At 39.3% G+C, this 25,126-nt stretch overlaps 1 protein-coding gene across 1 annotated transcript in view; it reads left to right on the top strand.

Annotated features, from left to right (window-relative positions):
• Positions 1-25,126, top strand: part of LOC150091692 (uncharacterized) — a 163,626-nt gene that overhangs the window by 2,134 nt on the left and 136,366 nt on the right. Inside the window, exon 2 of the mRNA XM_090369286.1 lies at positions 20,048-20,107. Coding sequence (XP_090225412.1) covers positions 20,062-20,107 — 46 coding nt within the window. The 5' untranslated portion in view covers positions 20,048-20,061. The remainder of the gene's footprint in view (positions 1-20,047; positions 20,108-25,126) is intronic.

The raw sequence follows: 25,126 nt of genomic DNA, 5'->3' as shown, positions 1-25,126 counted from the left end.
TGTTGTTCTAAATTATAAAGGCTTATCGTTTTTATGGAATAGCTTCAAAAGAGTATCGGAATGTTTTCACGAACTCAATTATTTTCAGGCTAAGACTCGCGTAGATACCCTCTTGGGTTGCACAGTTTGGTACAACCGCCATCCTCCCCACACCGGTTAGAAACGACCGAGTTCTAGTCCCGTTGATGATGTGAGTAATCTTTATGGGCCTTTTTCACAAGGTGGCAGAGTTAGTCAGTCTCTGGTGAGAACAGTATGGTTTTTTATCCCGGAACTCGGATTTTCCGTCCAAAAAACAGAAATTAGACCACAGAACACACGAAATTTGCAGCCAATATACACGAAGCAATATGGACTTAGTCGCTGATGATCCTAAAACCGTACTACTACAACAACTGGTGTAGACATTTTTAGGTGGGATCTTCAGAATTTGCTCATACAGTTGTGCATAGTAACATACGAGAATGTTAGCCTTCTGCTAACGAACAATAATTTCAGGATCTTTTGAATAAAGGCAGCAATGTTTATTCAAAGGATCAATGAAAACCACTTTATAAATTAGCAGTAACAAAAGACTTATAAAAAGGTAAAAACAGCAGCAACTCATGGTCACTCTTCATTCTCCTCATTCCATGGTGTGCGTCGGGAGTGGGTTGGTTTAGAGATTGACATTGAGCCGCCCGTTTTTTCTGTTTAATATAGTAAACATGATAAAATAAACAACATACCAAATGTTTCCAGATGTGATATCAGATCAGATTTTCCTTTCGGAGCTAGCTTATAAATTTAGCAGAAGCCCACATATCTACAAATAGCACAGCATATAAACATATACGGAACTTTGAAACACATGCTAGACAAAGTCAGATTTTAAATGTAATATGAGAATTATAATCTCGTTTAAACTGATTTAAAACTCATCTTATAAAACTGAACGAAAAAGAGACATACGAGCAACAGGTAAGGCTAGCCAGAGTAAACTTTCAAATCTAAAAGGTTTAACCTGCGTACAAAACAAAAGTGAATGGGCACGGGCCCCCAATAGTATATGACATCAAGTTGTAGAAGCTCATCACACCAAATATTGAAAGCTGATTCCTCGTGCTAATAGCAGAGCAATCAGCTTTCTTGATCACTCTGCTATTAGCACGAGTGCTCCAACTAATCAAAACAGTTGTGGTAGATGAATGGAGAAAATACCACTGTAAATTACTTGGTGGGATTATTGGTTGTTGAAATAGTTGAAAATGGTAATGATTTGCTTTCAGTGGCTTTTGAAATTGAACAGAAGATGGTTTGCTGCATTCAGATGTTTTACAAATTATTCATGCTCAGATTACACATATGAAAGGACAAAAATTCAAATAGAGTAAAGGTGATTGCTGGATAGATGTGCTGAGGATTTCCTTCAGCCAGTGGGTGATTGATTGTCGAAACAAACTTCTCTCTGTTTTTGTTGAAGTGGGTAGTTTGAATAAATTCAAGGAAGAACTCAGGGCTTTCCATCTAGTGTTGGGAGGATGGCGATCGTATCAACTGTGCTACACACGAGGGCATGATATACTTTGATGACAAAATAGAAGGAGGATCATGTGATGAAAATTGATGATACATACTGGATCATCGCCTTCTTGATGAAGCCATTGATAATTCTGTCCTAAACAGTGATTCAATTGATTCCGAGTACCAGTGTCAAGTGGAATGTTTAAGAATGTGGACAGCAACTGGAATAATAAAAATAAGTCGATTTATTGATTTTGTTAATGTGTCATTCTTGTTATTGTCGGCTAAACACGAATAAATAGTTGTGTGTGGAGGTATAAACTTATAAAATATTAATTAATTTTTGTAGAACACTGATGATTCTCCTGCCATTGGTACAGAACATCCCTAAAATATCGACATAGCGTCGCCTCGTATGTGGCTGTCGTACTGCGTTAAGTACTTTGCAAAGTGTCTTCGTGGTAGCACAATTGGTATTATCACAGTTACTGGAAAACACCCAGGTCAAATTCCGTCAATAGCGCGAGGAATTTGCTGATTCTCCTAAAACCCTACAACAGACAACTAACTTTTCTAAATGATTAAGTTATAGCACTACAAGAAAAGAAAGTTAATCAACCTCTCCAACTAGCGAGTATATACAGGCCAGTTAAAAAAAAGGTAAACTGCAGCCATTATCAACCCACAGCAGGATGGAAGCCTCCTCAACAATTTATGCTGAGGGAAATGAACCATAATCTGCCACGTTGGTCCAGTGCGGGTTGGCAGATCGACCGTGTTTAGCAGACAGGGGCTTGAACCCCGGTCTACTCAAAGAGCGTGTGCTATTGCCCTCCCACTTGGCTACGGAAGCCATTTAACAGTTACCAATTCAGCTTATCTGTTTTCTTTTCAATACAATTTAAACAATCATGTGTATTACTACGATATTTCATTGAATGCCTAGTGTTTTTTTATTTTTAATTAAAAAGGGAAAAAAACAAAAAACCCGAATTTCACATCCTTTGGTTTTAAATTAATTTTAAAACAGTTATAGCTGCTCTTTAACATTTTAAAATCTTCTCCACAATACAATCCAACTAGATTGTCTAGTGTAGGGCTGTCCAAACCACGGCCCGCGGAACGATTTTCTGTGGCCCTCCTGTGGGTTAGGCCTTTTGATTTTCACGCCCCAAAAAATAAAACCCTCGTCGCAAAACACTACTTGCGAGTGCAAACCTAGCTTCTACTCGCGACTTCAAGTGCATTTCGTTGCGTCCATGCTAGATGTCTCGTTTCATCGCCCATGCGCCGGGGCGGGTCGCCCGACGTTAGTGTCGTTCGTTCGTCCGTTTACCAAGGTTGTGTCACCGGGACTCACCAAATTACTAGACACGAGGGACGTTCAATAAAGAATCGCCCTGACCTAGATGCAGAGGTGCTAGCCTGTTGAATCTTGGCACAGGTTTTAGTCCTTCTCTACGTAGCCACTGTGCTGTTGTTGTTGTTGTTTGGTTTTTAGGAGCATTAGCAACTAAGGCCATATTGCTCCGGGATTATGCAGTGGTCATTCCCTTGACCTTTCCGCATCCTCCGTTTTTGGTGGTGACGGGCTCAAACCCCGGTCTAATCAAGAAGCGTGTGCTACGCACTGCTGCTCCTTCCCACCTGGCTACGGAGGCGCCTGAGCCACCGTGCAGATTTACACATTTTTTCCCATCGATGGATGAGGCTACGGATACAGTTTTTGTAGAAGTGGTGAGGTTGGTCTTTGAACCATGACTCTTGCAGAAATGAATGTCTCGTCTTCAGGGAAGTGGGTTCCCCGAAGAAATGATTTGTGGGAAGGAAACAAGTAGAAGTCCAAATGGTGCTAGATTGGGTGAGCAGGCTGGATGGGGCAGTATTTTCATATCCACAAGTGGCTGCTTGTGTTGTTACAGTTTCAGAAGTGTAAACTGGGACATTGTCTTGAAGCATTATCATTTAGACAGCATGCCATGCCTATATGTTTTGATTTTCTCCCTTAATTTTGTAAGTTGGCATAATAGGCACCTGTAATTGTTCTACCTTTCCGCAGGTAATGTTATTATTACATCTTTCTCATCCCAAAACACTGTCAGCAAGACCTTTCCTGCTAACACTTGGATCCTTGCCTTCTTGGGGGGGGGTGAGGAATTATGATGTTGCCATTCCATGGACTGCTTTATACTTTCAGGGTGGAAATGGCGTATCCAACTTTCATCCTGAGTAATCAGAGGAGAGAAAAAGTCTTCCTCATTTTTTTTTTGGCACAGGGCTACCAACTCTTGTGATTTCTGTTGTCAATCAGCTTTTTGGAAACCGGTCAATAATAGGGGAATCCACCTTGCACTCAATTTCCGTAAATGGAGTTGGTCATGAAGGACTGCTTTAACAGAGCCCACACTAATCTTCACCTCCTGGGTCAATTCACGCACAGATATCCGGCGATCTTCCATGATGAACGACTCCACTTTTCTGATCGTGCTGCCATCAATGGCTGAATGGGGACGACCTGGAATGGGCTCAGATTCTATCGATGTCCGACCACACCTAAACTGTCTATGCCAGTTCTTCACAATGCCATAGGATGGGGCCTTCATCGTTATACAGTATACAGCAGTCATCTCCCAGTGGATTTCTTTAGGAGATTTCCCATTCAAGAACAGATACCGGATTACAGCTCTGGCTTCAACTTTGTCCATGATGCTACTTCGTCACACGTTCAGCTTTGTAAGAGAAAAAAAAAATTAGACACAGGGCTGAAATTTCAGACCTTTAGTATAGAGATACGTATGATGCTAGATACAAAATATCATCACTCTGCGAGATGTGGAAGTAGGTGAGGTCAATTCTTTATTGTACCACCCTCGTACGCATTGAGATTGATTTCCGTATTATCTTCAATATATTTCACTTCTACTTAATAAATTCTACTTATCGTTGAACAACCATGTCTCACAAGAAATGAAAAATTGAAGAAGAAAAGCGAGTGTATCAAAGCCGATGGGAATAAGACTATTTAATTACAAACAACAAGAATAAAATTCAATGTCTTGTTTGCATGCAAGTTTTGTCAATGCCTAAAGAGTATAATGAGAACGACACTACAGTACATTACACAGTAAAAGATTTAAGTTGTATATTGGGGAATCAAGAAGCACTATTTTTGCGGAATATAAGAAGAAATTGATGCATCAAACGAGTTTTTTTTGTTAAACTTAGCACTGCACAAAGTAGCACTGGAGTTAGCGAAAGAAAAAAAGCCTTCTAGTGACCGTGTGATTGGGAAGAAATATGCAATTTAAATGGGAAAACAATTTAATGAGCCGAGTTGTTCGAAACAGTGGCATTATCTCATCAGACCATCGCAATACGTCTAGAACACATGGTTCAATACGTTTCGAAAAAGCTGTGTGATTCAAAGGCAAAATGTGGGTACTTTTCATCGTGTCTGGATGAAAGCACTGATCAAGCAGATGTAAGTCAACTTTTAATTTTTGTTCGAACTATTCAGGAAGACTCTACTATTAATGAAGAACTTCTCAGTCTTATATCTTTGCATGGGACTACTAAAGGTACTGATAATTTCGAAGCAGTTCAAGACTCTGTTATAAACTATGGAGGATTTGATAAATGTTCCTGAATTGTCATTGATGGAGCCAAACTATGACGGGGACTGTAATCGGGTTTCGTGGACTATTGAAACAAAATAACGTTAACTGCTCTACAATTCATTGCATCATTTCATCAAGAAGCACGCTGTGGAAAATCTCTACGTCAAGTCAATGCCATGAAAGTAGCTATAAAAGTAAGCATTATTATACGAGGAGGTTATAGATCTCTGACCCATCGTAAGTTTCGCGATTTCTTGAGCGAAATGGATGCTGCATATAGCGATTTGCTCTTCCATTCTGACTGGAGCGCTTTTGTGCCATCCGGAAAGAAATACCCATATTTCTTAAAAACTAAGTGAAGTCTGACACAACAGAACTTGAAAATTGAATTTAAGATCTCACCTTTTTATCTGATCTTGCATTTTTAACAGATATGACCAACAATTGGAATGAGTTGAACTTAAAGTTGCAGGGCAAACAACAGAATATTGCTAATTTATATGGTCATTTGCATGGTTTTAAAAGTAAATTGAAGCTTTTGAAATCAACATTGGCCAATAATATTTTTACTTTTTCTCCAAATGGCAAAAAACAATTTGAAGAAATGAAGAATTTTGAGAGAAGATCATCTTCAGCTCATATAGAGTGCATTGAAAAATCATGGAAGACTTTGAGAATCGATTTGGCGATATTAAGGAAATTGAAAAGATATTTCAGTTTTCATTCAACTATTGACTGTCAGCATTGAAAACGTAAGATCTGACCTCCAACTGGAATTGTGCGATTTGCAATCCTACCCTTTTTATACTGGCAGAATTGAAAAAGGAGAAGATTTTTTAAAATTATTACCAAGGGAGCGCTATCCGAAATTGAGGGTCTTTGGACTCAAGATGTGCTCAATGCTCGGGAGCACATATCTTTGCGAAAGCACTTTTTCAACGATGAAATTCATAAAATCCAAATACAGATGTTCATTGACAGATAAATCACTTTCACATTTACTGCGATTGGAAACTACAAGCATCGATATTGATATAGCTGCGTTAGTAAATGAAAACGAACAACAACAGCGCTCTCATTAAAATAAAATAATAATTATAAACAATTATATCTTGTCTACTGTTTCAATAAAAGCTTTTATAAGCAACATAACTTTCCTTTATTACGAAATTTTAGACGTGCTTGCTAAACCTAATGGTAGGACTCCAAATATTTTAATATCTGTACTGTATTTATTATTCTGGATGATACCTCGGATTGATATTTTTTTTAATGTGGCCCTCGGATTACCTAAGGTTGGACAGCCCTGGTCTAGAGCATAGCAGCATTCACAGATTTTCCAAAACAACCAATGATCTCAAGTCAAACCATGAAAAAGCCCCAGACCATTATGCTGCTTTGGCATAAACTTCATTGTCTGGAAAATACAGTCTGACAGGTAGCTTTCTTCCAACATCCGCCACACCCAGATACGGTTATTAGACCCTGTATTTTTAACTCATCACTCTTTGCTGGCTTACATCCAAGGACGGCGGGCCTTACATCAAGCTAGACGCCTCTAATGTTAATCAAAGTGATGAGTAGCATGCGAACGCCTGCAAGGCCATAGTAACCCATATCAGCACGAGTACAGATGCACTGTACTCGTGCTGATTTCTGTCTTACTGAAGGCCTCAGTGTGGTGCAAGAACGTCGATCTGCATTCCTACGGGACCATTTTTTTCAGGGCTCTCACCTGTCATATTCTTCGGTTTTCCGGATCGTTTCGTGACGAAGCACCATTCCGCTTCCATTGCAGAATACAGCACCAATCGTTGACCTAGGGATCTTCTGTGCTGATGAAATTTCACATACAAACCGATTGCTTTTTGGGTATCGATTCGATTCCACACCAAATTATCATGTTGTGATAGAAGTCTGTTAATTCGTCGATCGCGAAATAATTCACAATCGTACTATACTGCTGGACAAAATTTTCAGAACAGAAAGAAAACGGGGTGTAACTCGTACAGCTTGCGATGAAGCGAGACAAAATTTGATGTGGTGGTGTGCCAAAGAATAACAGTGAAATGAGAAGACAACTGTAAGGGACGTTTATAGGGATTGCATAAGAATTACGAAAAATTACGCCCAAGGACATCCCACACATGGTCGATCGGATTTAAGTGTGCTGATCGTGCTGGCCACAGCAGTGGTTGGCTATCTTTAGTTTCAAGATGTTCCTCTACCACTTGAGCTCTATTTGCAGTGTGGTTGTGTGTGCATGAAAAAGAAAAAAAAAAAAAAATCTGGGCTAACCGTACCCATAAAAAGTCGTATATAGAGTTCGAGGATCTGTTCTCCGTATCTCTGCATAGTTACGGCACCCTATCAAAACATGTAGGTGCGACTGTTGATCATTATTCCGCCCCACACAAGAACACCGCTTCAATCGTAAGTGTTCCTTTCTCTGATGTTGGAGGGATGGTACCGCATTCCTCGTTGTCTCCAGATTAAATAACGTCTAGAATCTATTTGTAGACTAAAATAGGATTCGTCAGAGAACAGGACTGTACCCTATTTATCAGGGCTCCAACTAACATGTTCATGGCATCAGTTTCTATGAGCCCTCCGATGGGTTGGGGTTAATGCAGTAGCGTAGCTACCCTTTTTCAGGCCCGGAGGCAAAGAACATGTTCGGGACCATACTTAATTAATGAAAATTGCAAAAACAGGAGACAGCCAAAGACGCCGGGACCGTAAAGGGCCCGGGCCCGGAGGCAATTGCCTTGCCTGCCTACATGGTAGCTACGCCACTGGATTAATGGGATACAAACCAATGGCTTCCTTGCTAGACTCCACTTGAATTGAGCCTTCTTAACACAGTCCGGTCGGAAATGTTTTTAACTCTGGTCACAATAACCTCAAGAGACAGTTGGTGACAGGACATCGTAGGGTTCCGTCTTGCTCTTAGAGCCTTAGCGACACCAGAGGCTAGTTCTTCTTGTAACGGTTCATGTTTCCTAAAACTCCTTCCATAGCCCCGAGACGACACTGCGTGACACATTAAGCCAACGTGACACCGCCCCCTGCCACTGCCCAGCTTGAAGTCGTTCAATGGTTTACCATCTCAAGGCGCCTCCGTAGCCAGGTGGGAAGGAGCAGCAGTGCGTAGCACACGCTTCTTGATTAGACGGGGGTTCGAGCCCGTCACCACCAAATACGGAGGATGCGGAAAGGTCAGGGAATGACCACCGCATATTCCCGGAGCAATATGGCCTTAGTTGCTAATGCTCCTAAAAAAAAAAAAAAAAAAAAAAAACCAAATTACCATCTCAAAGAATCATCTAAATCGACGATCACTTGCCATCCTGAGTACTGGAGATGTGGCCATCCCACAGAGCAAGCCAAAGAAACGGGAATGAAGTGATGTGATCGCAACCAGTGTTCATAGCCATAAATAATTTGCATAATGTCAGGATCTGTAAGGTGATAGATCGACTTCTATTGGACACTGGGAATTTGCATGCTAGGGTGCCTATTACGACAAATTTTCGCCTTCGACGATACTGTTCACAATAAAATATTCATGAAAAACATTTTGTTCTGTTAATTTTTCAATTAACTGAAGCCCTTGAAGACATAGTAGTGTATTATGTCTTCCAGGGTTTAAGAACATATTTATAGTTGTGCATGACACCTATTACTTTGAGTACGAGCTGATCAATGATCAACGGAGGGGTGTTTGGGTATTAATGGTAAGCAAGTGTATATTTACAATAAAACCTCACTGATGAGGATTAATTCATATCCTTTTAATTCGGATTGCCTTCTTTTGTTATGTGCGTATTTTATTCCACGATCTCTCCTAAATTAAAATTTATATTGGTTTTTATAATTACCTTGACAACAATTAGCTGAAGTGATACTTCCTTGAAAAGTGACAGGTAAGGGGAGGGGAAACAAATACAAAATCACTCGCATAGTACAGTTGATGGATTTTACAACAAAATTCGTTCCTAGCAACATTTCCGTGTAGTTTTAGGGCTTGTAACGATGAATTGTGTAAGGATGCAAGGAGAGTCGCCTTCTGAGAATACTCCGAACACTTTTCTGTGGAATCCCAAGCTCTCTACTGGCCTTGGTAGTTGATCTGCAGAGATTCCTGAGATAGGTCTGCCCGCACACGTTATACAGTCGTCATCTGTACTGGTGTGACCAGTGCCTTTGCCCTTGAAAACGCATCTACGCTCCACGAACTGCCTATACCACTTACTCGGCGTATAGGGGAAACCCTGGAGGCCGCAACAAAGTAGAAAATAAATAAATAACCATACCACTTACTGATGGAGTCTCAAGCTGGTGGATTTCTGTGAAATATAGTTCGGAATAATCGCTGCACTGAAACACGACTTTGTTTCATGATAACAGACAACAAAGTTATTTCTCCACAGGTGACTCCATTTCGAATTCCGCGCTCTCTGGCTCAGATATCTGCGACATTTCTGACATCATTTTCGGTTTGCTGGATGGAAAACCCGAGTTTCTAAGAGAAAAAAACCATGTTACCCTTGCCTGAGACCGACTAACTCAGCCACGTTGTGTAAAAAGCCCATAAAAATTCCTCTCGTCATCGACGGGCTCGAACTCAGGTGGGGAGGATGATGATGATCCTACCAACTGTGCTATCCACGAGAGCCGTTCCATTGTGTAGACTTACGAATACAATTACATCATATAGCATTTTCTCACTTAATAAACCGGTTTTAAATACAAAATGAAAATCAACAATAAACATAATAGAAATCATCAGTAAATACCAAAATAGCAAATAGCATACTATGACAGTGCCATAGTTGAATAGTACTTTACAACCAGCAGATACCGTCTTAAAGTGTCAGTTCTGAATTTACACCATGTTAGCGAGAGCGGCGTCTCCTTTTTGATGGGATTCGAACCTGGACTCTTCCAGACAGTGTCGGAAGGGTGGTGGTTGCTCGGAAACCAATTGCAGTAGGGCAAACCAAAGGTAAGAGCAAGCTATGTATTTGCTTAAATTTTATGTCAAATCTTCTCACGCTGTAGTATAGTTTTATAAATATGGATATAATATGTAAATAAATTTACAAGTTATTCTTTCATTTTGCCGATTATGCAAAGGTTTCGATTATCTGAACAAATGTATTTCCCAAAGTATGAAAATGGAGAGTATATTTTATTTAAAAAATCAAAAACATTCTACTGAGTACAGAACTAATATCCTAGGAATGGGATGTGGAAATTTGAAATGGATAGCTCTTCTCACTTGCGTTAAACTTTTCAAAGTTTATATTTTGGAAGCCAGCAATTTCAATTACAACTTCAATTAAATTCAATTACAATATATATTTATTCGTTTGTATACTATATATGGAAACGAACGTTTTTGTTGTTGTTGTTGTTGTTGTAGGATTTTTAGGCGCATTGGGCATATTGCGCCATAATGTGCTCTGTAATCGATTTACTGTTTCTGGAACAAAAACCTGTTTCCAGGAGAAAAACCATACTACCCTCGCTGAAACCGATTAACTCAGCCACGTTGTGAAAAAGAACCATAAAATACACTGCTCAACCAATTAACAGAATAAAATATTCATGAAAAACATTTATCCTAATATAACAGTTTTGTTTGGTTTGTATCCTTGTATGCAGCACTCAAGACGCCCTAACTGCTGATTTATAAAGCGGTATAATCAAGTAGTTTTCAACTTGATTATTCCACTTGTATGCAGCACTCAAGACACGCCCTAACTGCTGCGTTAAGAAGTGGAATAATCAAGTTGTTTTCCTCTGGAAAATTTCCCCCATGCCATTACCAGTAGATTCCTTTCTCCTCCAGCTATAATTTGACACGCAAACTGTATATATTCTGAGAATTATTGTTGCCCATATTCAATGTTAAACCTCAATTACCACTTCACTGCTCATCTGTCCGAATTTCTAGCTTTTGTTGCAGTAACACTGCTTTGATTATTGTCACTAGTCATCCTGCTAACCTTTGAATCGTCAGTAAACTTAAAATTAAGCTTATGTAACTCCATCAATAGTTAATGAATATTTAAATCAGTACAGGATCCAACACTGAACCTTGAGAGATTCCACTAATAACATTAGTCCAAGAAGAGCAGAACCCATTAATAACCACTCTGTATATTCTGCCATCCAACCATCCCTTTATCCATAGCATTAATCTGTCCCTAGTTCCATATTGATCCAAGTTTTACAGCAGTGTTTCGTGTGAAACCGCATCAAAATCTCCAACTTGAGGATGAAATTTCAATCTTTAGTTTCACGTGGCAAACTCAACCGGTCTACATGTCGCAACACCCGTTGTTTTTTCCCCGTGTGTAATTCCAAGTATTTTTATTTTCTCAGATAAATAAACGGACACCTCGCACTGGAGTCTAAAGACCCTTAAGGTAGCTGTACGAGGTAACTACCCTAAGGGTCTTTAGACTCAAATTATCACCTTTTTTCCCTTCACATCGGGTGTAAAAAGATCTGAATTCGAATCCGGTCAATGATGTGAGGAATTTTATGGCCTCTTTCAGAACGTGGCTGAGTTAGACGGTCTCCATCGAGGGTAATGATATCGTGGTTTTCTTTCTCCCCTTCCCCCATAAACTGGGGTTTTCTTAAAGCAAATCGACTACAAACACGTGCACTTTCCGTGATATAAAGACGACTAGAATGAAAACCAAAGAGAAGCAGGCAAAATGCCTCGGGGCAGTTAGTGTTGTCTGTATTACTAATAATCTTCTATTACTCGTCAGTTGATCAAACAACTCCATCGCTGAAGGCAAAACCCCTTATGCTTATGTCTGTGCGAGGACTGCATACATTTCTAGCTATCTTCAGTAAGATCTCAGCTGAGATAAAAATTGAGGGAAAAAACATCTAGTTAGCCTTGAGAGGAAAACCTCGATAAAAAGGAATAGATAAAAATGCATCGCAAATAAGTAAACTGACCTGGGCGCATGCGCAAAAAAGACTTAGGCTTTAGTTGTAACAGTGTATACATTTTAGATTGTGAGTCGTGTGGATCTACTGAGCGTGACTCGTATATCGGTATGTTGGATTTTACTTATCTTATCATATGTACTATTGATCAGTTCGGTGTTTTCTCTAACCATTAGATCTTCGAATTTGCTTATTTCTTTTAGAATTGGATTCGTCCAATTTTTTTGTGTTCTATATCTTCTCGGTTAACAGAAATATCGTAAACACAAATATTGATTATATGGTAGGCCACATATAATGATTTTAATAGTTTATTTATTGAGACAAATTAATTATAAATTTTATAAAATTATTTACAAAACTTACGCAAATTTTCAATGGCTTTTTGTAAACTGTCAATTGCGTAAAATAATAACCACGTTGGAGTTAATCAATCGAAGCAGCGTTAGGTGGGTCGAAAACTATTTTATCTGTCTATCCCCCTTCCGAGCTTAATTAGTTTGTGGAGGATAGATAGGTAAATTGTTAAACAGCAGCCACAGGAAGAGATGTAAGTGATTCCTGTACTGCTTCTATTAGAACACAAAGTTTTTTGGAGAACAAAATGTCAGGGATTTCAAGCCCTGTTGGGGGGGGGGGGTTCATAGGAGAAGCAAATACATCGACTGTGTTAGAGTTACTAGGAGTAAAAATAGTTGCATATATACTTGTTTGTACGCTAATTATAGAAGCATTGAACTTTTGATAAAGTTGAAGTACACTGAAATTACAGAATTCATGGGATAGATGGCTCCTGAGCAACCCGATGATGTCTCCCCTCGCTCGCTAGTGGACGAACCTTGGCAGATATATAGGTACACTGCATCACTGCATTCACGTAGACAGTAATTCGATGTCAGTATGGATAAACGTCGTGAGTTAACTTGAAAGAGGGATAATAGTAGCTGCAAGAGGCACTGGTCACTATCGGAGGTGGTACAGACATTGCACTATCCCCTTAATGTATCGCCAATATATTAAGGCGGTTCAAACTTCATAGGTTGTCTATTTCCTTTGCTTTTATTATTTATTGTTTATTTATTTTATTTATTTTCATTATTATTATTATTGCTGTCAAATTATTTCTCCCTAATTGGGGGTTTACCTCGTGACGGGTATTACTACCAAGTACACAGGGTAGTTGTTGTTATGTCTGGTGTTACTGTTGGTCGAGGAACTCTCTGACTATCCTACAGGTGTTAAGGATTGCGATTTTCTGAAGATCCTTCTAGGTGTTCGCTGGGCGACCTATTGCTGCTAGGCTGTTATGTACGGTCTTCGGCACCATACCGATGATCGACACGATGATCGGGATGGTCGTTACTTCTTGGATATGCCACATCTCTTTGATTTTCTGTCTTAGGTTAGTGTACATTCTGATTTTTCCCCATGGGTGTTCTGCGGGTTTTGCCAATGGTGGGTACCGCTACGTCGATCAGATAGGTAGCCTTTTCCTTCTTGTCCACAAGGGTTATGTGCGGTCTGTTGTGCGGTATTGTCTTATCCGTTATTATGGCACGGTCTACCTGTAGTTAGATCGCGCCATAATAACATATAGCTTGTGTATTTGGGTCTTTAGTACTTCCTGGGGTTTTCATTTGCAGTCTGGGTGATCACCTTGTTGCAACTCGCCGTGATGTGTTGGATCGTTTTTGAGGCCAGGTGGCATCGTCGACATGTGTCATCGGACACTCCGGACCCCTTGGCGATGTATTTTCTATAGAATCTGGTGTTGATTACCTGGTCTTGGATGCCGAGCATGAAACCTTCAGTCTCGGGAAGAGCGTTCCATTCGTAACCATGCAATTGAAGCAATTTTATTTATGTGATCTTGATGGAGGTAATTGCACAGTCTGCGCGGGGAGCACAGTGGTATCGTCACTGTTCTCCCCACACCGGAAGGAAAAGGCCAGGGTTCGAATCCCATAGATGACGCGAGGAACTTTAATGGGCTGCTCTTTTCACTCAGTGGCTGAGTGAGTTGGTCTCAGGTTTAAATAGCAAGGTTTTTGCCCCAGCAACTCAGGTTTTTTGACCATCAAAACAGGCAAATCGACCAGAGAACACACGCAATTTACAGACATAATACACAATGCACAACAAATGAATTTAATTATTCGCGTGGCCTTCAATTAATAGTTTGTTTTTTTTTTTGTTTAGGTCATTGTACACAGTGTCTGCCGTGGAATGTCTTCTTTGCCCATCTTTCTAGCTTCGTTTGTGCCTTCTGGTTATGAGGGAACTCCTCGCTTAAGATGACTGGAGTATACCACTTGTCTATCTTCCCTATGTCCTGATAGCATGCTGCTGTGTGTTTCTGAAAGTAATCCTTCAGGTTAATTATCGCTGTTTTCTGTTGCTCGAGGAGGTCTATCAGGCCCCTTCCTCTTCTTTCCGGGCAATTGTCAGTCTCTCCACGGCTGACTACGGGTGGAGTTGGCGGCTCTTGGTCGTTATTGACCTTGTCTTTCTCATGATATCCTCCAGCTCGATGTTAGTCCTATCTATGACCCTGAAGGAGTACGTTAGCATTGGGACTACATAGGTGTTTATGGCTTTAACTGCGTTGTTCCCTTCAGCTTTGCTTTCAGCAGTCTTCTGAGTCTCTGGTGGTATTTTTCGGTCGGGCAGGCCTTAATTTCCTTGTGCTGTAACTGCTGAGCCTGTATCGTCCCCAAGTATTTGTAGGCCTCTCCCTCTGCCATGGCTTCGATCTCTTTACCACTCTGCCGCTGATAGTTTCGGTTGACTAATTTTCCCAGGTGCAATCCGTGGGTCTTACATTTTTCTAGACCAAATTCCAGACCAAAATCGGCGTAGTCTCTTGCTGAGTGCGAGGAGGCTTCAGTGTATCCAAATACCATTACTGAAGATTTCGGTGGTCCAGAGTAGTTGCTGGAGTTGCTTCTCGGTTTTCCGCGTAGAATTTGATGTCATCCATGTACACTAGGCAGGTGAGGGTGTACAGGTTCTTCTTTCCTTCTTTGAGGTTATATCCGTACTTGCTGCTGCTGTTTAGCATGGTGGATAGCGAGTTAAGTGCTAGACAGAACCACAGTGGGCTCAGGAAATCTCCCTGAAAGATTCCTTTTCTGATGGGGGTTGTTGTGATGTTCTCGACCTTAATGTTGGCACTCCATTGCGTCACTGTTTCTCCTAGGAAGTTTGCCACTATCGAATTTATCCAGTGGGCTCGGGTATTATATTTTACTTCTTTGCTCCATATGTTGCCCAAGAACTCCTCAATCTTGTACTGCTCAGGTAGTCTGTTCCTTCTTTCGCGTCTTCTCCGAGACTTCTGTAGAAGGCTCTTTGTTTGCCATCGAAGATTCAGTTATTTATTTTCCTCGGGGACCTCTCTTTGTATCGGCGTAGTCTCTTGCTGAGTGCGAGGAGGGTCTGCTTCAGTGTATCCAAGTACTCTCGTATTCTCTGATTTTTTGTCTCGTGTTTGCTGTGGACGCTATCTTGGCTGATTTGGTCGGTCTCAAGCGTAGATAGCAAGGTTTTTTCCCCAGAAACTGGGGGTTTTTCGTCCAGCAAACAGACAAATCGACCATAGAACACACGCCATTAACAGACATAAGAAACAACACGGCGGATGAATTTAATTATTCGAGTGTCCTAAATATAATAGTTTTTTTGTGAATGCCATCTCTCTTGAGGATGCTTTTCACTTCACCGATCAATTTCTTACTTCCATTACCCTGTTGACACTGGGTAAATTGGCCTCTCTTGACTCTTAATTCTTTTATTCTCTGCTGAAAGCTTCTTTCCCAAGTTAGCGGTTCCTTCTGTTTTCGGTTCTTCTGCTGCTAGTCTCTTGTTTTTCTTCTATTAATCCCGGTGGTGGCTGCTATGGCCGCACAATATACGGCTGTGTGGATCGCCTCCGTTGTTGCACCATTGTTGTATTATTTGCCGATTGAGGTGGGGTGGTGGTCTATGACTCTCTACAAGGTTCTATTGGGTCTTTGTTTCAATATCATGTGGGCCTTTGTGGGGTCCATTACTTCGAATTCTGTTAGGGCCTTCTTCCATTCGTCTTCTATTCTAGGTATCATGACCTCGTCTCTTTCCACTTTAGTTGCCGTGGGCTGCATTTCTTCTTGCTCTTCCTCCTCTGATTCAGTATTGACCAGATTCTTTATCCTTTGTAGTTGACCGCTCAGGTCCTCCTTGATTTTTTTCAAGGGACCTATTTGCAGGGCCTATCAGTTCGTCTTGACGATGGTCCTTCTCTGGTTCGTTATTCACTGTTTGGTGACCTGAGAATCCGAGAATCGCTCCAATCACTTGTTATGTAGTCTCGTTCTATAAGTTGTCATATCGGTCTCTAGCTTCGTTATTTCATTGTATTCTCGCATTATGTGCATATTCATTTTGATGCTCCACTTCATGCGTAGGCGTTTTCTTCCTTTCTGGGTGGTCATTAGCTCAGTTGTGCTGGAAGCACTTCCAGTTGGTGGGCTGGATGGTCTTGCCCCTCTTTTGTGGTAGACATATGGGAGTACTTGGTAACCACCGCCACTTGCTCCACTATCTTCCTCGGTAGACTGTCTCTGACTTTCCGAACCGACCCCTCTGTCTAAGACTAAACGCGAGTGACTTTTTCCTGCTCCACACTCGATACAGTATGAGTAATATTAATCTGCGACATCATCCGTCTATGAAAGTGGAACTGTTTAGCTTTGGCTTATGTCCAGTGGTAGTTCTCAGGAATGACATCAGATGGCGCAACAATCTGCCTTAGCCGCTACTCCGACCTTATCTCTATATACATTAAAAAGTTTTCCTCCTAGTGATATTTATTCGAGCCAATTACTTCACTTCAAATGCAATTAATTATTGACAACTGCCTCCATAACGTTCACTAACCTCATGCACGTGCTTCCCTGTCTAGCATTTGACATGTTCCATTGTAACGTTTTTTGTATATTAATGAATACTGTCTATTCGTATTTTGTTAATATTTTAAATATTTTTATAGTTTGTAAATATTTAAGTTCAATATTTTAGTCCTGCTCTTTTGGGATTCAACATTATTCCTCATGTTTTATGGAACCCGAAGCAAAAGGACTTTTCCTAAGTGGCCTATGTAAACACAGGTAAATAATTACATAGTGATATTGGTTGAAGTCGAGTATAGTATACAACATCAGGTAGTTCGATGAAAGCGAGGAAGACGGCGATAATTGACAGGTGAAGGCACCTCCCTTTTCTAATTGTTTTGTGTCATCGAGGAGGGGAGGCTTCGATCCCGCTGTTTTAAAATGAGAAAACGAGTTTCTGATTTAAAAACAGCGGTAAGTGTGGGGAAAAACACCCTAGGAGGAGAGTGGGTGCGGAAAGCAGAGGCATCTGCTAATCACTGCTTTGTTCTTGTCCGTTTTTCGAAATATGGGAGTCACAACTTGTCAATCACTGCTTTCCCACTGTCTTGCTTGCCGTCATGTTGGAGGGTGACACCGTTCTGGATTTTACCGTGATATATATTCGACCTCGAGAATGCCGCGCACTACAAATGGACAGGTAAATAATTACATATGTCATTTCCTGATTAGATATCGACCAGTGAGTTTCGACAGCGTGTCTTTTACGTAGAAAAGATTTGACTTACTCCTTATACCTCTACATTTTAGGTAGAAAATCGTGCGCGGGGGTGGGTGAAACCCCTAGTTATTATTATTATTATACTCTTTTTTGGCTGATGCGGCATAAGCTATAGGCTTCCATGTACCATACGGCCACTGCTGATACTAATACTATCAATGGGCATCGCTCTTCTTGGACAGTTGTTATTAGTGGATTCCCCTAGGATTCAGTGGTGGGTCCATTGCTGTTTTCTATATTTATTAATGGTATTGATAAACGTATATCAAACTTAATGTCTAAGTTTAAGGTGATAAATGTAAATTAGTGCAACATGAGTAGCAGTAATCTCAGATGAACGTAACAACTGTGTGGTACTAAACTGAGGATAGCGGAAAATGTAAAAAAAAAAAATGAAAAGAACTCCTCCTTGCTTTCCAGTCATTAAAAACCTATGAGATTGATGCTTTTAAGAAAAATAGTTATCTTTCGTTTATCAAATCCTGTCTTACGCTGAACATGCACCCGTGGTAAGGCCTTTTTCAAAATCGGATAGTCCACGCGCTTTCCATATTCTGGTTTCAGATTACTGAAGTCGCACAGCCTATAATGACTTTATACTCAATGAGGAAACAAGTCATCACCTACGTCACAGTTTCCTTTGCATCTATTTGCATTTATTAGCACTTATTGCATTTCCTTTGTCTACGACTGTCTTAATACAAAGGTTCGTATTAATTTTTGTGTCCAGTGTGCGTATACGTTGGCAGTATTACCATGAAACATGTTTCCGTCATTTGTCAGATTATATAGAGTCCTAATGGAAGTGGTGGATTAGTCTTATTTACTATCATTAAGATGGCGAGTAAATTGTTTCTGGAATTTTTAGAGAGATAGAGAGAGGTCGTGATGAGAATTTAGTATTTCTATGGGATGGTAATGAAATTCATGTGGAGGATGACCCTCTAGTGAATAGCATCCCAATATTTCTGTGAACAGTGGAGGATCCAACCCAAAGAAGTATATTTAATGAGTTGCAGAGGCAAAGGACCACACTTACGTCTCTGAGCTTTACATCATCCCACTCTTACGAAACGTAGAGTGGAAATGGTGTAAAGCGCCCTTGGAGATAAGATACTACCAGCTCAGAAAAGTTTTTCCACTTGTCAGGGCGACTTATGAACTACACTAAAATTCCCGTACTATGATTTAAGATCTTCTTTGCATATCATTGTATATCTTAAGCAGAAGTTTAGAAATAAATGGTCTTGTGTACAACTAGTTTTGTATCAGTGCTGAACGATTTTGTGTTGAAAAGTCGCATCGAAATCCAGATCTTCTGAAAATATCTGATAATATAATGAAGGATTAAAAAAAAAGAAACTGCGATCCATTATTTTTAAAGTTCTACTTGCAGAAATAAAAGAATTCGTCGTATTCGATTTTTGCCTCTTTTCTATGTTAAAATAATAAATGTATTAAATAAAACCTTGCTTGTCTATTAACATGCTATATTTTATTTAATCACTCAATTTTTCCCATCCGAATTATAAACACAACTTACATAAAAAGTGCTTATCTATTATTATGTATTTTATTTTATATTTAACTCGATCTTTGCCCTTTATGAAAAATTGCATAGCTGACAGGTTAATAAACGTTATTCTATTCGACATTTTTATTCTCAGATATTTGTCTGACTCCAACCTTGTCTTCATCTAACACTGAATTTATCTAGTAAGATAAATTCAGTGTCAGATGAATACACGACCGTGTAAGGATAAAGTATTCCTTAAATGAAGAAAAAATATCAAGAAAGTGCGACCCTGTATTCAGAAACGCTAGATAAAATCGAGGAAAAAATTTTGCTTCTTGTATCAGTACTTGTGTATCTCACCTCCCCTTATCAAGTCATCTTGGACCAAAGGTCAAAGCGGAAGTTCCCTACCTAAATACATATTTCTTGTTACTCAATTTCTGCATTTCTATCTTAACATGAATCTTTTCATTTCTTTATATTAATTCACTATTATTTCGCCATAAAAACAAAATAATTTTTAAATACTCTCTCATACAAGAGCTGATAAGTAATAAAGTACGGAACAAGCAGAAAGGCTATTGAAATTAAGTTTTTTACTCCGAGTGTAATAATGAGTTAGTAAGTTTATACTATCAACTTTTACTTTATGCATTTTATTTGATTTTAGCATGTTTATTGTGATCTGAGTCAAGATCACACTAAAGATGCTAAAATCTAAAATTCTTGAATCAAGTAATATCCCCAAAATTTCAGTAATTATTTTTAATTTTTTATTTAGCTAAGGTTGCTGAAATGGAAGTACTGCTTGGACCAATGGAAACAATCTTTGGACCACCAGGTACGATTATTTAATAAACATAAGCAATGAGAAATGTAATGTTCAGTGTTTCTAAATTTTTAAAACTTATTTGTGAGTGGTTGATTTTTAATGTCTGTGTAATTTATAATTTATTTTTTTGTGCTTAATGAATGGCCAATTAAGATTTTCTTACTATATGCGTTTGTTATTTATTGATTCTCAGAATCAAAAATGGTAAATGAAGATTAATTAACTATTTAAATAATGTTTGTACTCCTGGTACAATGCTATTTTATGCTATTTTTTAAAAACCTATAATAAAGTTATATTGCACTGCCTATCATTTCACGTGCTTTTTAAATAAAATTTGCACAGACCAAACGAAAATAAAGTTAAAAGAAAAGAAAAAACCGGAAATACGTCGCTCAAACAGCAGATTTAAAATAAATATAAAATAAAATATTTTATAGACATAATATGGGTATTTTTATTTCATCTCACAATATTATTTTCACATATCATAATATCACTTTTAAAATATTTTACTTGATTTTGTTTGTTATGTAGAATGATAGATAATAACATTTTTCACATTTGTACTTAACCTCGAAACAGCTAAAGAACTACAGACTAGACAGTTGTACTTGAGTTATAAACTACAAAAGAACTACAAACTACACACACATGAAAGTGTTGTCTTTTTAGTTCAATATTCGTCTTTCGAAATGTTGATGATATATTCCCTTACCATTAATATGACTGCATTAATGTGAACGTGTGTACTCAAATAGTTGAATTTAAAATGTTGCCTTTAACCGTAGAACCAACTTTGCCTTCAGAACAAGTTTCCCTGCTACTGAACTGCTTTCAAACACATCTGCTTGAGATTAGTGGGTAGTGCTGGCTGATTAACATTTTACATCTCCATAAGGTTAAATTGCTGTTTTGATACATCTCATTTTTTAAATAATGGTAGATTAACTTTACTGTCATGAATAGTGTTTGAAAGTAGTGCAATACCATTGCAACTCATTGAAATGTGTTCTACTGTTAGCATTAAGGCTATTTAATTAATTGAGTAGTTTAAACCTGCTGGCTAAGGAAAAAAGAACCAAGCCAGTTGAGAATGTTCCTCCTAAATCTATATAATTTAATAATTATTATTTTATTTTTACAACTGACTGTTTATTTATGTTTAGTTCATACTATTAAAATTAATTACTTAAAAATTTAGTTAATGTTACAACAGAATTATAATTTCTCTTGTTTAATTTCATTAATTTATTATTATTAGTAGTATTATTATTATTTAATTCGGTCCTCAGTGATACAGAATGGCATATTCATATTCTATATTCTTCGTGTTGAAGCAATTTTGTCTCAAGATTGAAAGGAAAAAAAATAACCCTGTCACGTGACAAAGTGGGAGGACCACTTTCAAACTGATGACTGATTTGGTTTTATTCATTGAATATTTTATAAACTCTGAATTTTTAAGATAAAGATTACTTATTTATTTAAGATAAATATTATTTCAAGATTATTAATTACAATATGTTATTTATTACAATATATTTAATTCTAATTAATTAAGCGAGAATGTTTGCTCATATGATGTACATATGTACATGTACATGATGATAAATGCTGTGATCATTTGTTTAGAAACGTCTTGACGGGGAAACCTTCGAAATAGGCAGTCCAGTATAACATTGCAGGAGATCATCCTTGTCAAAATCATCTCTCGAGGAGTCGTTTTTAATTCAGTTATCTCCATTTGCATCTCTTCCTGACATTCGTCAGTGTACTACGTCATTCAGCACCTTAAGTACCTTGCTTTTTTAATGGTGGCCATGAAAACACAGCAGTTTTACTAGAAGGAAAGCAACACAAGTTTTGTGCAGAAACTTTAATTTCCCTTCAACATCAGAAAACATGCCAGTCGTTAATTAATATTTTCCTTGAAGATTTCTTTTAAGATTTTCCTCCAATAGTCACGCTAAGCCCATTAAAATAGTTTATTATACAGGGTGTTTCAGTTAAACGTTTCAGAACTTCTAAGAGGGGTAGGGTACATCCTGACAACTCGAAATCATATAGCAATGTGGGGTCGGAAATGCTTTCCTGAAGCGGTGTTGTACACAGAAGCACCATAAAGAAAAGAGACCGTAAGTGAGAAATCGTTTTAATAATACATGAAAAGAAGCAAAAGGTACATGGATTAAAGTAAGTGTTCGAAGTTTCTTCCACGGGCTACAATGCACGCCTCACATCTCCGACGCATGGACATCCGAACATTCTGGAATACTCCAGGCGAATTTCGAATTTCTTGAACAAGAACGCCAAGTTAGTAGGATGGATGATTACACGAACGCAGAGTTAGCCGATATGCATTTGGCGTACGGGGCTGCAAATTGTAGTGGGCCACCCGCACAGCGATTGTACGCGGAACGATATCCGAAGAGGCGTATTCCCAGTCATAATTTCTTTGCAAAACTGCACCAGAGGTTAGCTGAGAGAGGTTCATTTGAAAGAGCTGACAGGGACAGGGTAAGAACAGCACGGACTCCAGCCGTCGAACAGAATGTGCTGCAGCATGTACAGGGGAATCCAAGAACGAGTACACGAAGTCTAGCAAACGCAGTCGGGGTTTCCCATTGCAGCGTCTGGAGGATTCTCCGAGAACAAGACATGCATCCGTTTCACGTGCAGCGTGTCCAGACACAGCAACCGGAGGATTATGCACCTCGTATTGCTTTCGCACAGTGGTACCTTGGAAAATGTGCTACAAATCCCCTTTTTCCTGCTGAAGTGTTGTTTTCCGATGAGGCATCCTTCACAAGGGAAGGAATTTTCAACACGCATAACGACCATATCTGGGCGGTCGAGAAACCGCATGCAATACGACGTCGTGCAGCACAGATTCGATTTTCGGTCAATGTATGGGCCGGTATTATGGGAGATCACCTCATCGGACCTTACCTGTTACCGTGTCGTCTAACCGGACCTATCTACTTGATCTTTCTGCAGCAAGTATTGCCACAACTTTTGAGAGATGAACAGACAATGTGGTTCCAACACGATGGAGCCCCTGCCCATTATAGCGGAGATGTTCGTAACTACCTGGATGTCACATTTGGTCAACAGTGGATCGGACGTGGTGGTCCCGTGCGTTGGCCTGCTCGGTCAACCGACCTATCATGTCTTGATTTTTATTTCTGGGGTCATATGAAATCGCTAGTTTATGACACCCCTGTTGACAATGCTGAGGAGCTGGTTGCAAGAATCGCAGTAGCTGCCGAAGAAATTCGAAATTCGCCTGGAGTATTCCAGAATGTTCGGATGTCCATGCGTCGGAGATGTGAGGCGTGCATTGTAGCCCGTGGAAGAAACTTCGAACACTTACTTTAATCCATGTACCTTTTGCTTCTTTTCATGTATTATTAAAACGATTTCTCACTTACGGTCTCTTTTCTTTATGGTGCTTCTGTGTACAACACCGCTTCAGGAAAGCATTTCCGACCCCACATTGCTATATGATTTCGAGTTGTCAGGATGTACTCTACCCCTCTTAGAAGTTCTGAAACGTTTAACTGAAACACCCTGTATACACTAGAAAGCAAGATTTAATTTCCACTTACCATCTTTTTACTGTGGTGATAGTCTGTACTTTTCGTTCTTGAAAAATGTCTATTTAAGATCGTAAGTGGAAACATCTTTCAAGATTGCATACCTAGTCAACCAACTCATTACCAAATAAGAGATAACTTCACCATACTCTGCTTTAAGGAGATATTGATACTATTGATCGGTAGCATCCTTCAATGATAACATTTTTCAGTAATGAAAAATGTTGCTTTTAATGAATGATGCAACGAAGTACTATTGAAGATCTATAGTCCACCACTCACCGTTTCATACCGCTACAGTGGCCATAGGACCACTCGTATTTTTCCCAAGATCTGTTTTTATTCTTTGCAGCTGTTTCTATTCGAATTCCAAAGAATTCTACGTGGCTCTGCTGAAATTTCAAAGTTCGAGTGAATACCAAATACCAAATTTGGTATTCACTCGAACAAGTACCAAATACCAAATTTGCGATGTCCGTAGCAGGAAAGAACATAGCAAGGAACTCAGCCTTTCGGAACTCATTCTTTCGGAAAACACACTCACAGTTATAAATCAGTTTAAGCCTGATACCTACAAGTCATGTGCAAAAGAATTCTTCACATATATAAATGCCAAGAAGAGCAGGACAAACCAGATCGGACCTTTATGTAAGGGAAAGGGGATAGTAATAAATACACCAGCTGCCGTTGCAGATGAACTCAACAGTTATTTTGCATCGATATTTACAAATGAAAAGCCTTTTGTGGCAAAGGGAAATTGTGGGAGCGAAGTTAAAAAATATGTAATTAATGATATTGAAATTTCGCAAGATTATTTAATGAAAAAACTTTCGAGCCTACAGACCAGTAAGGCTCCTGGAGTTGATGGAATATACCCTATAATCTTAAGAGAGGCGGCAAGCGAGTGCATTGAACCATTGAGGCTAATTATGCGAGCATCATTAGACTCTGGGGAGATTCCCTTGGATTGGAAAAGTGCAAATGTATCTCCCATACATAAGGGTGGCTCTAAAAGTGAAGTTGGAAATTATCGACCTGTCAGTCTGACTTCAGTAGTAGGGAAAATCATGGAGGCAATGATCAAGGGTGGAATTCAGGATCATTTGGATCGAATTGAAATTCTCAAGGATACTCAGCATGGTTTCGTAAAGGGAAAATCATGTTTAACAAATCTGGTTCGCTATTTCGAAAGGGTCACTCACGAGCTGGATTTAGGGAATAATTTCGACATTGTTTATTTAGATTTCAGCAAAGCTTTTGACTCAGTCCCACATGAGCGGTTGCTTTATAAGCTGGAACAGGTTGGAATCACTGGGAAAATCCTTAGATGGATAGAAGGATGGCTTCAGGGCAGGAGGCAGAGGGTTGTGATAAATGGCTATTCCTCAGATTGGGTTGATGTAAGAAGTGGGGTTCCCCAAGGATCAGT

This window comes from Mastigoproctus giganteus, chromosome 1 (genome assembly GCF_048544385.1).
Source record: "Mastigoproctus giganteus isolate SK-2022 chromosome 1, ASM4854438v1, whole genome shotgun sequence".
NCBI classification, from domain to species: domain Eukaryota; kingdom Metazoa; phylum Arthropoda; class Arachnida; order Uropygi; family Thelyphonidae; genus Mastigoproctus; species Mastigoproctus giganteus.
The sequence above is the reverse complement of the archived record's forward strand: the minus strand, read 5'-3'. Positions and strand labels throughout refer to the sequence as shown.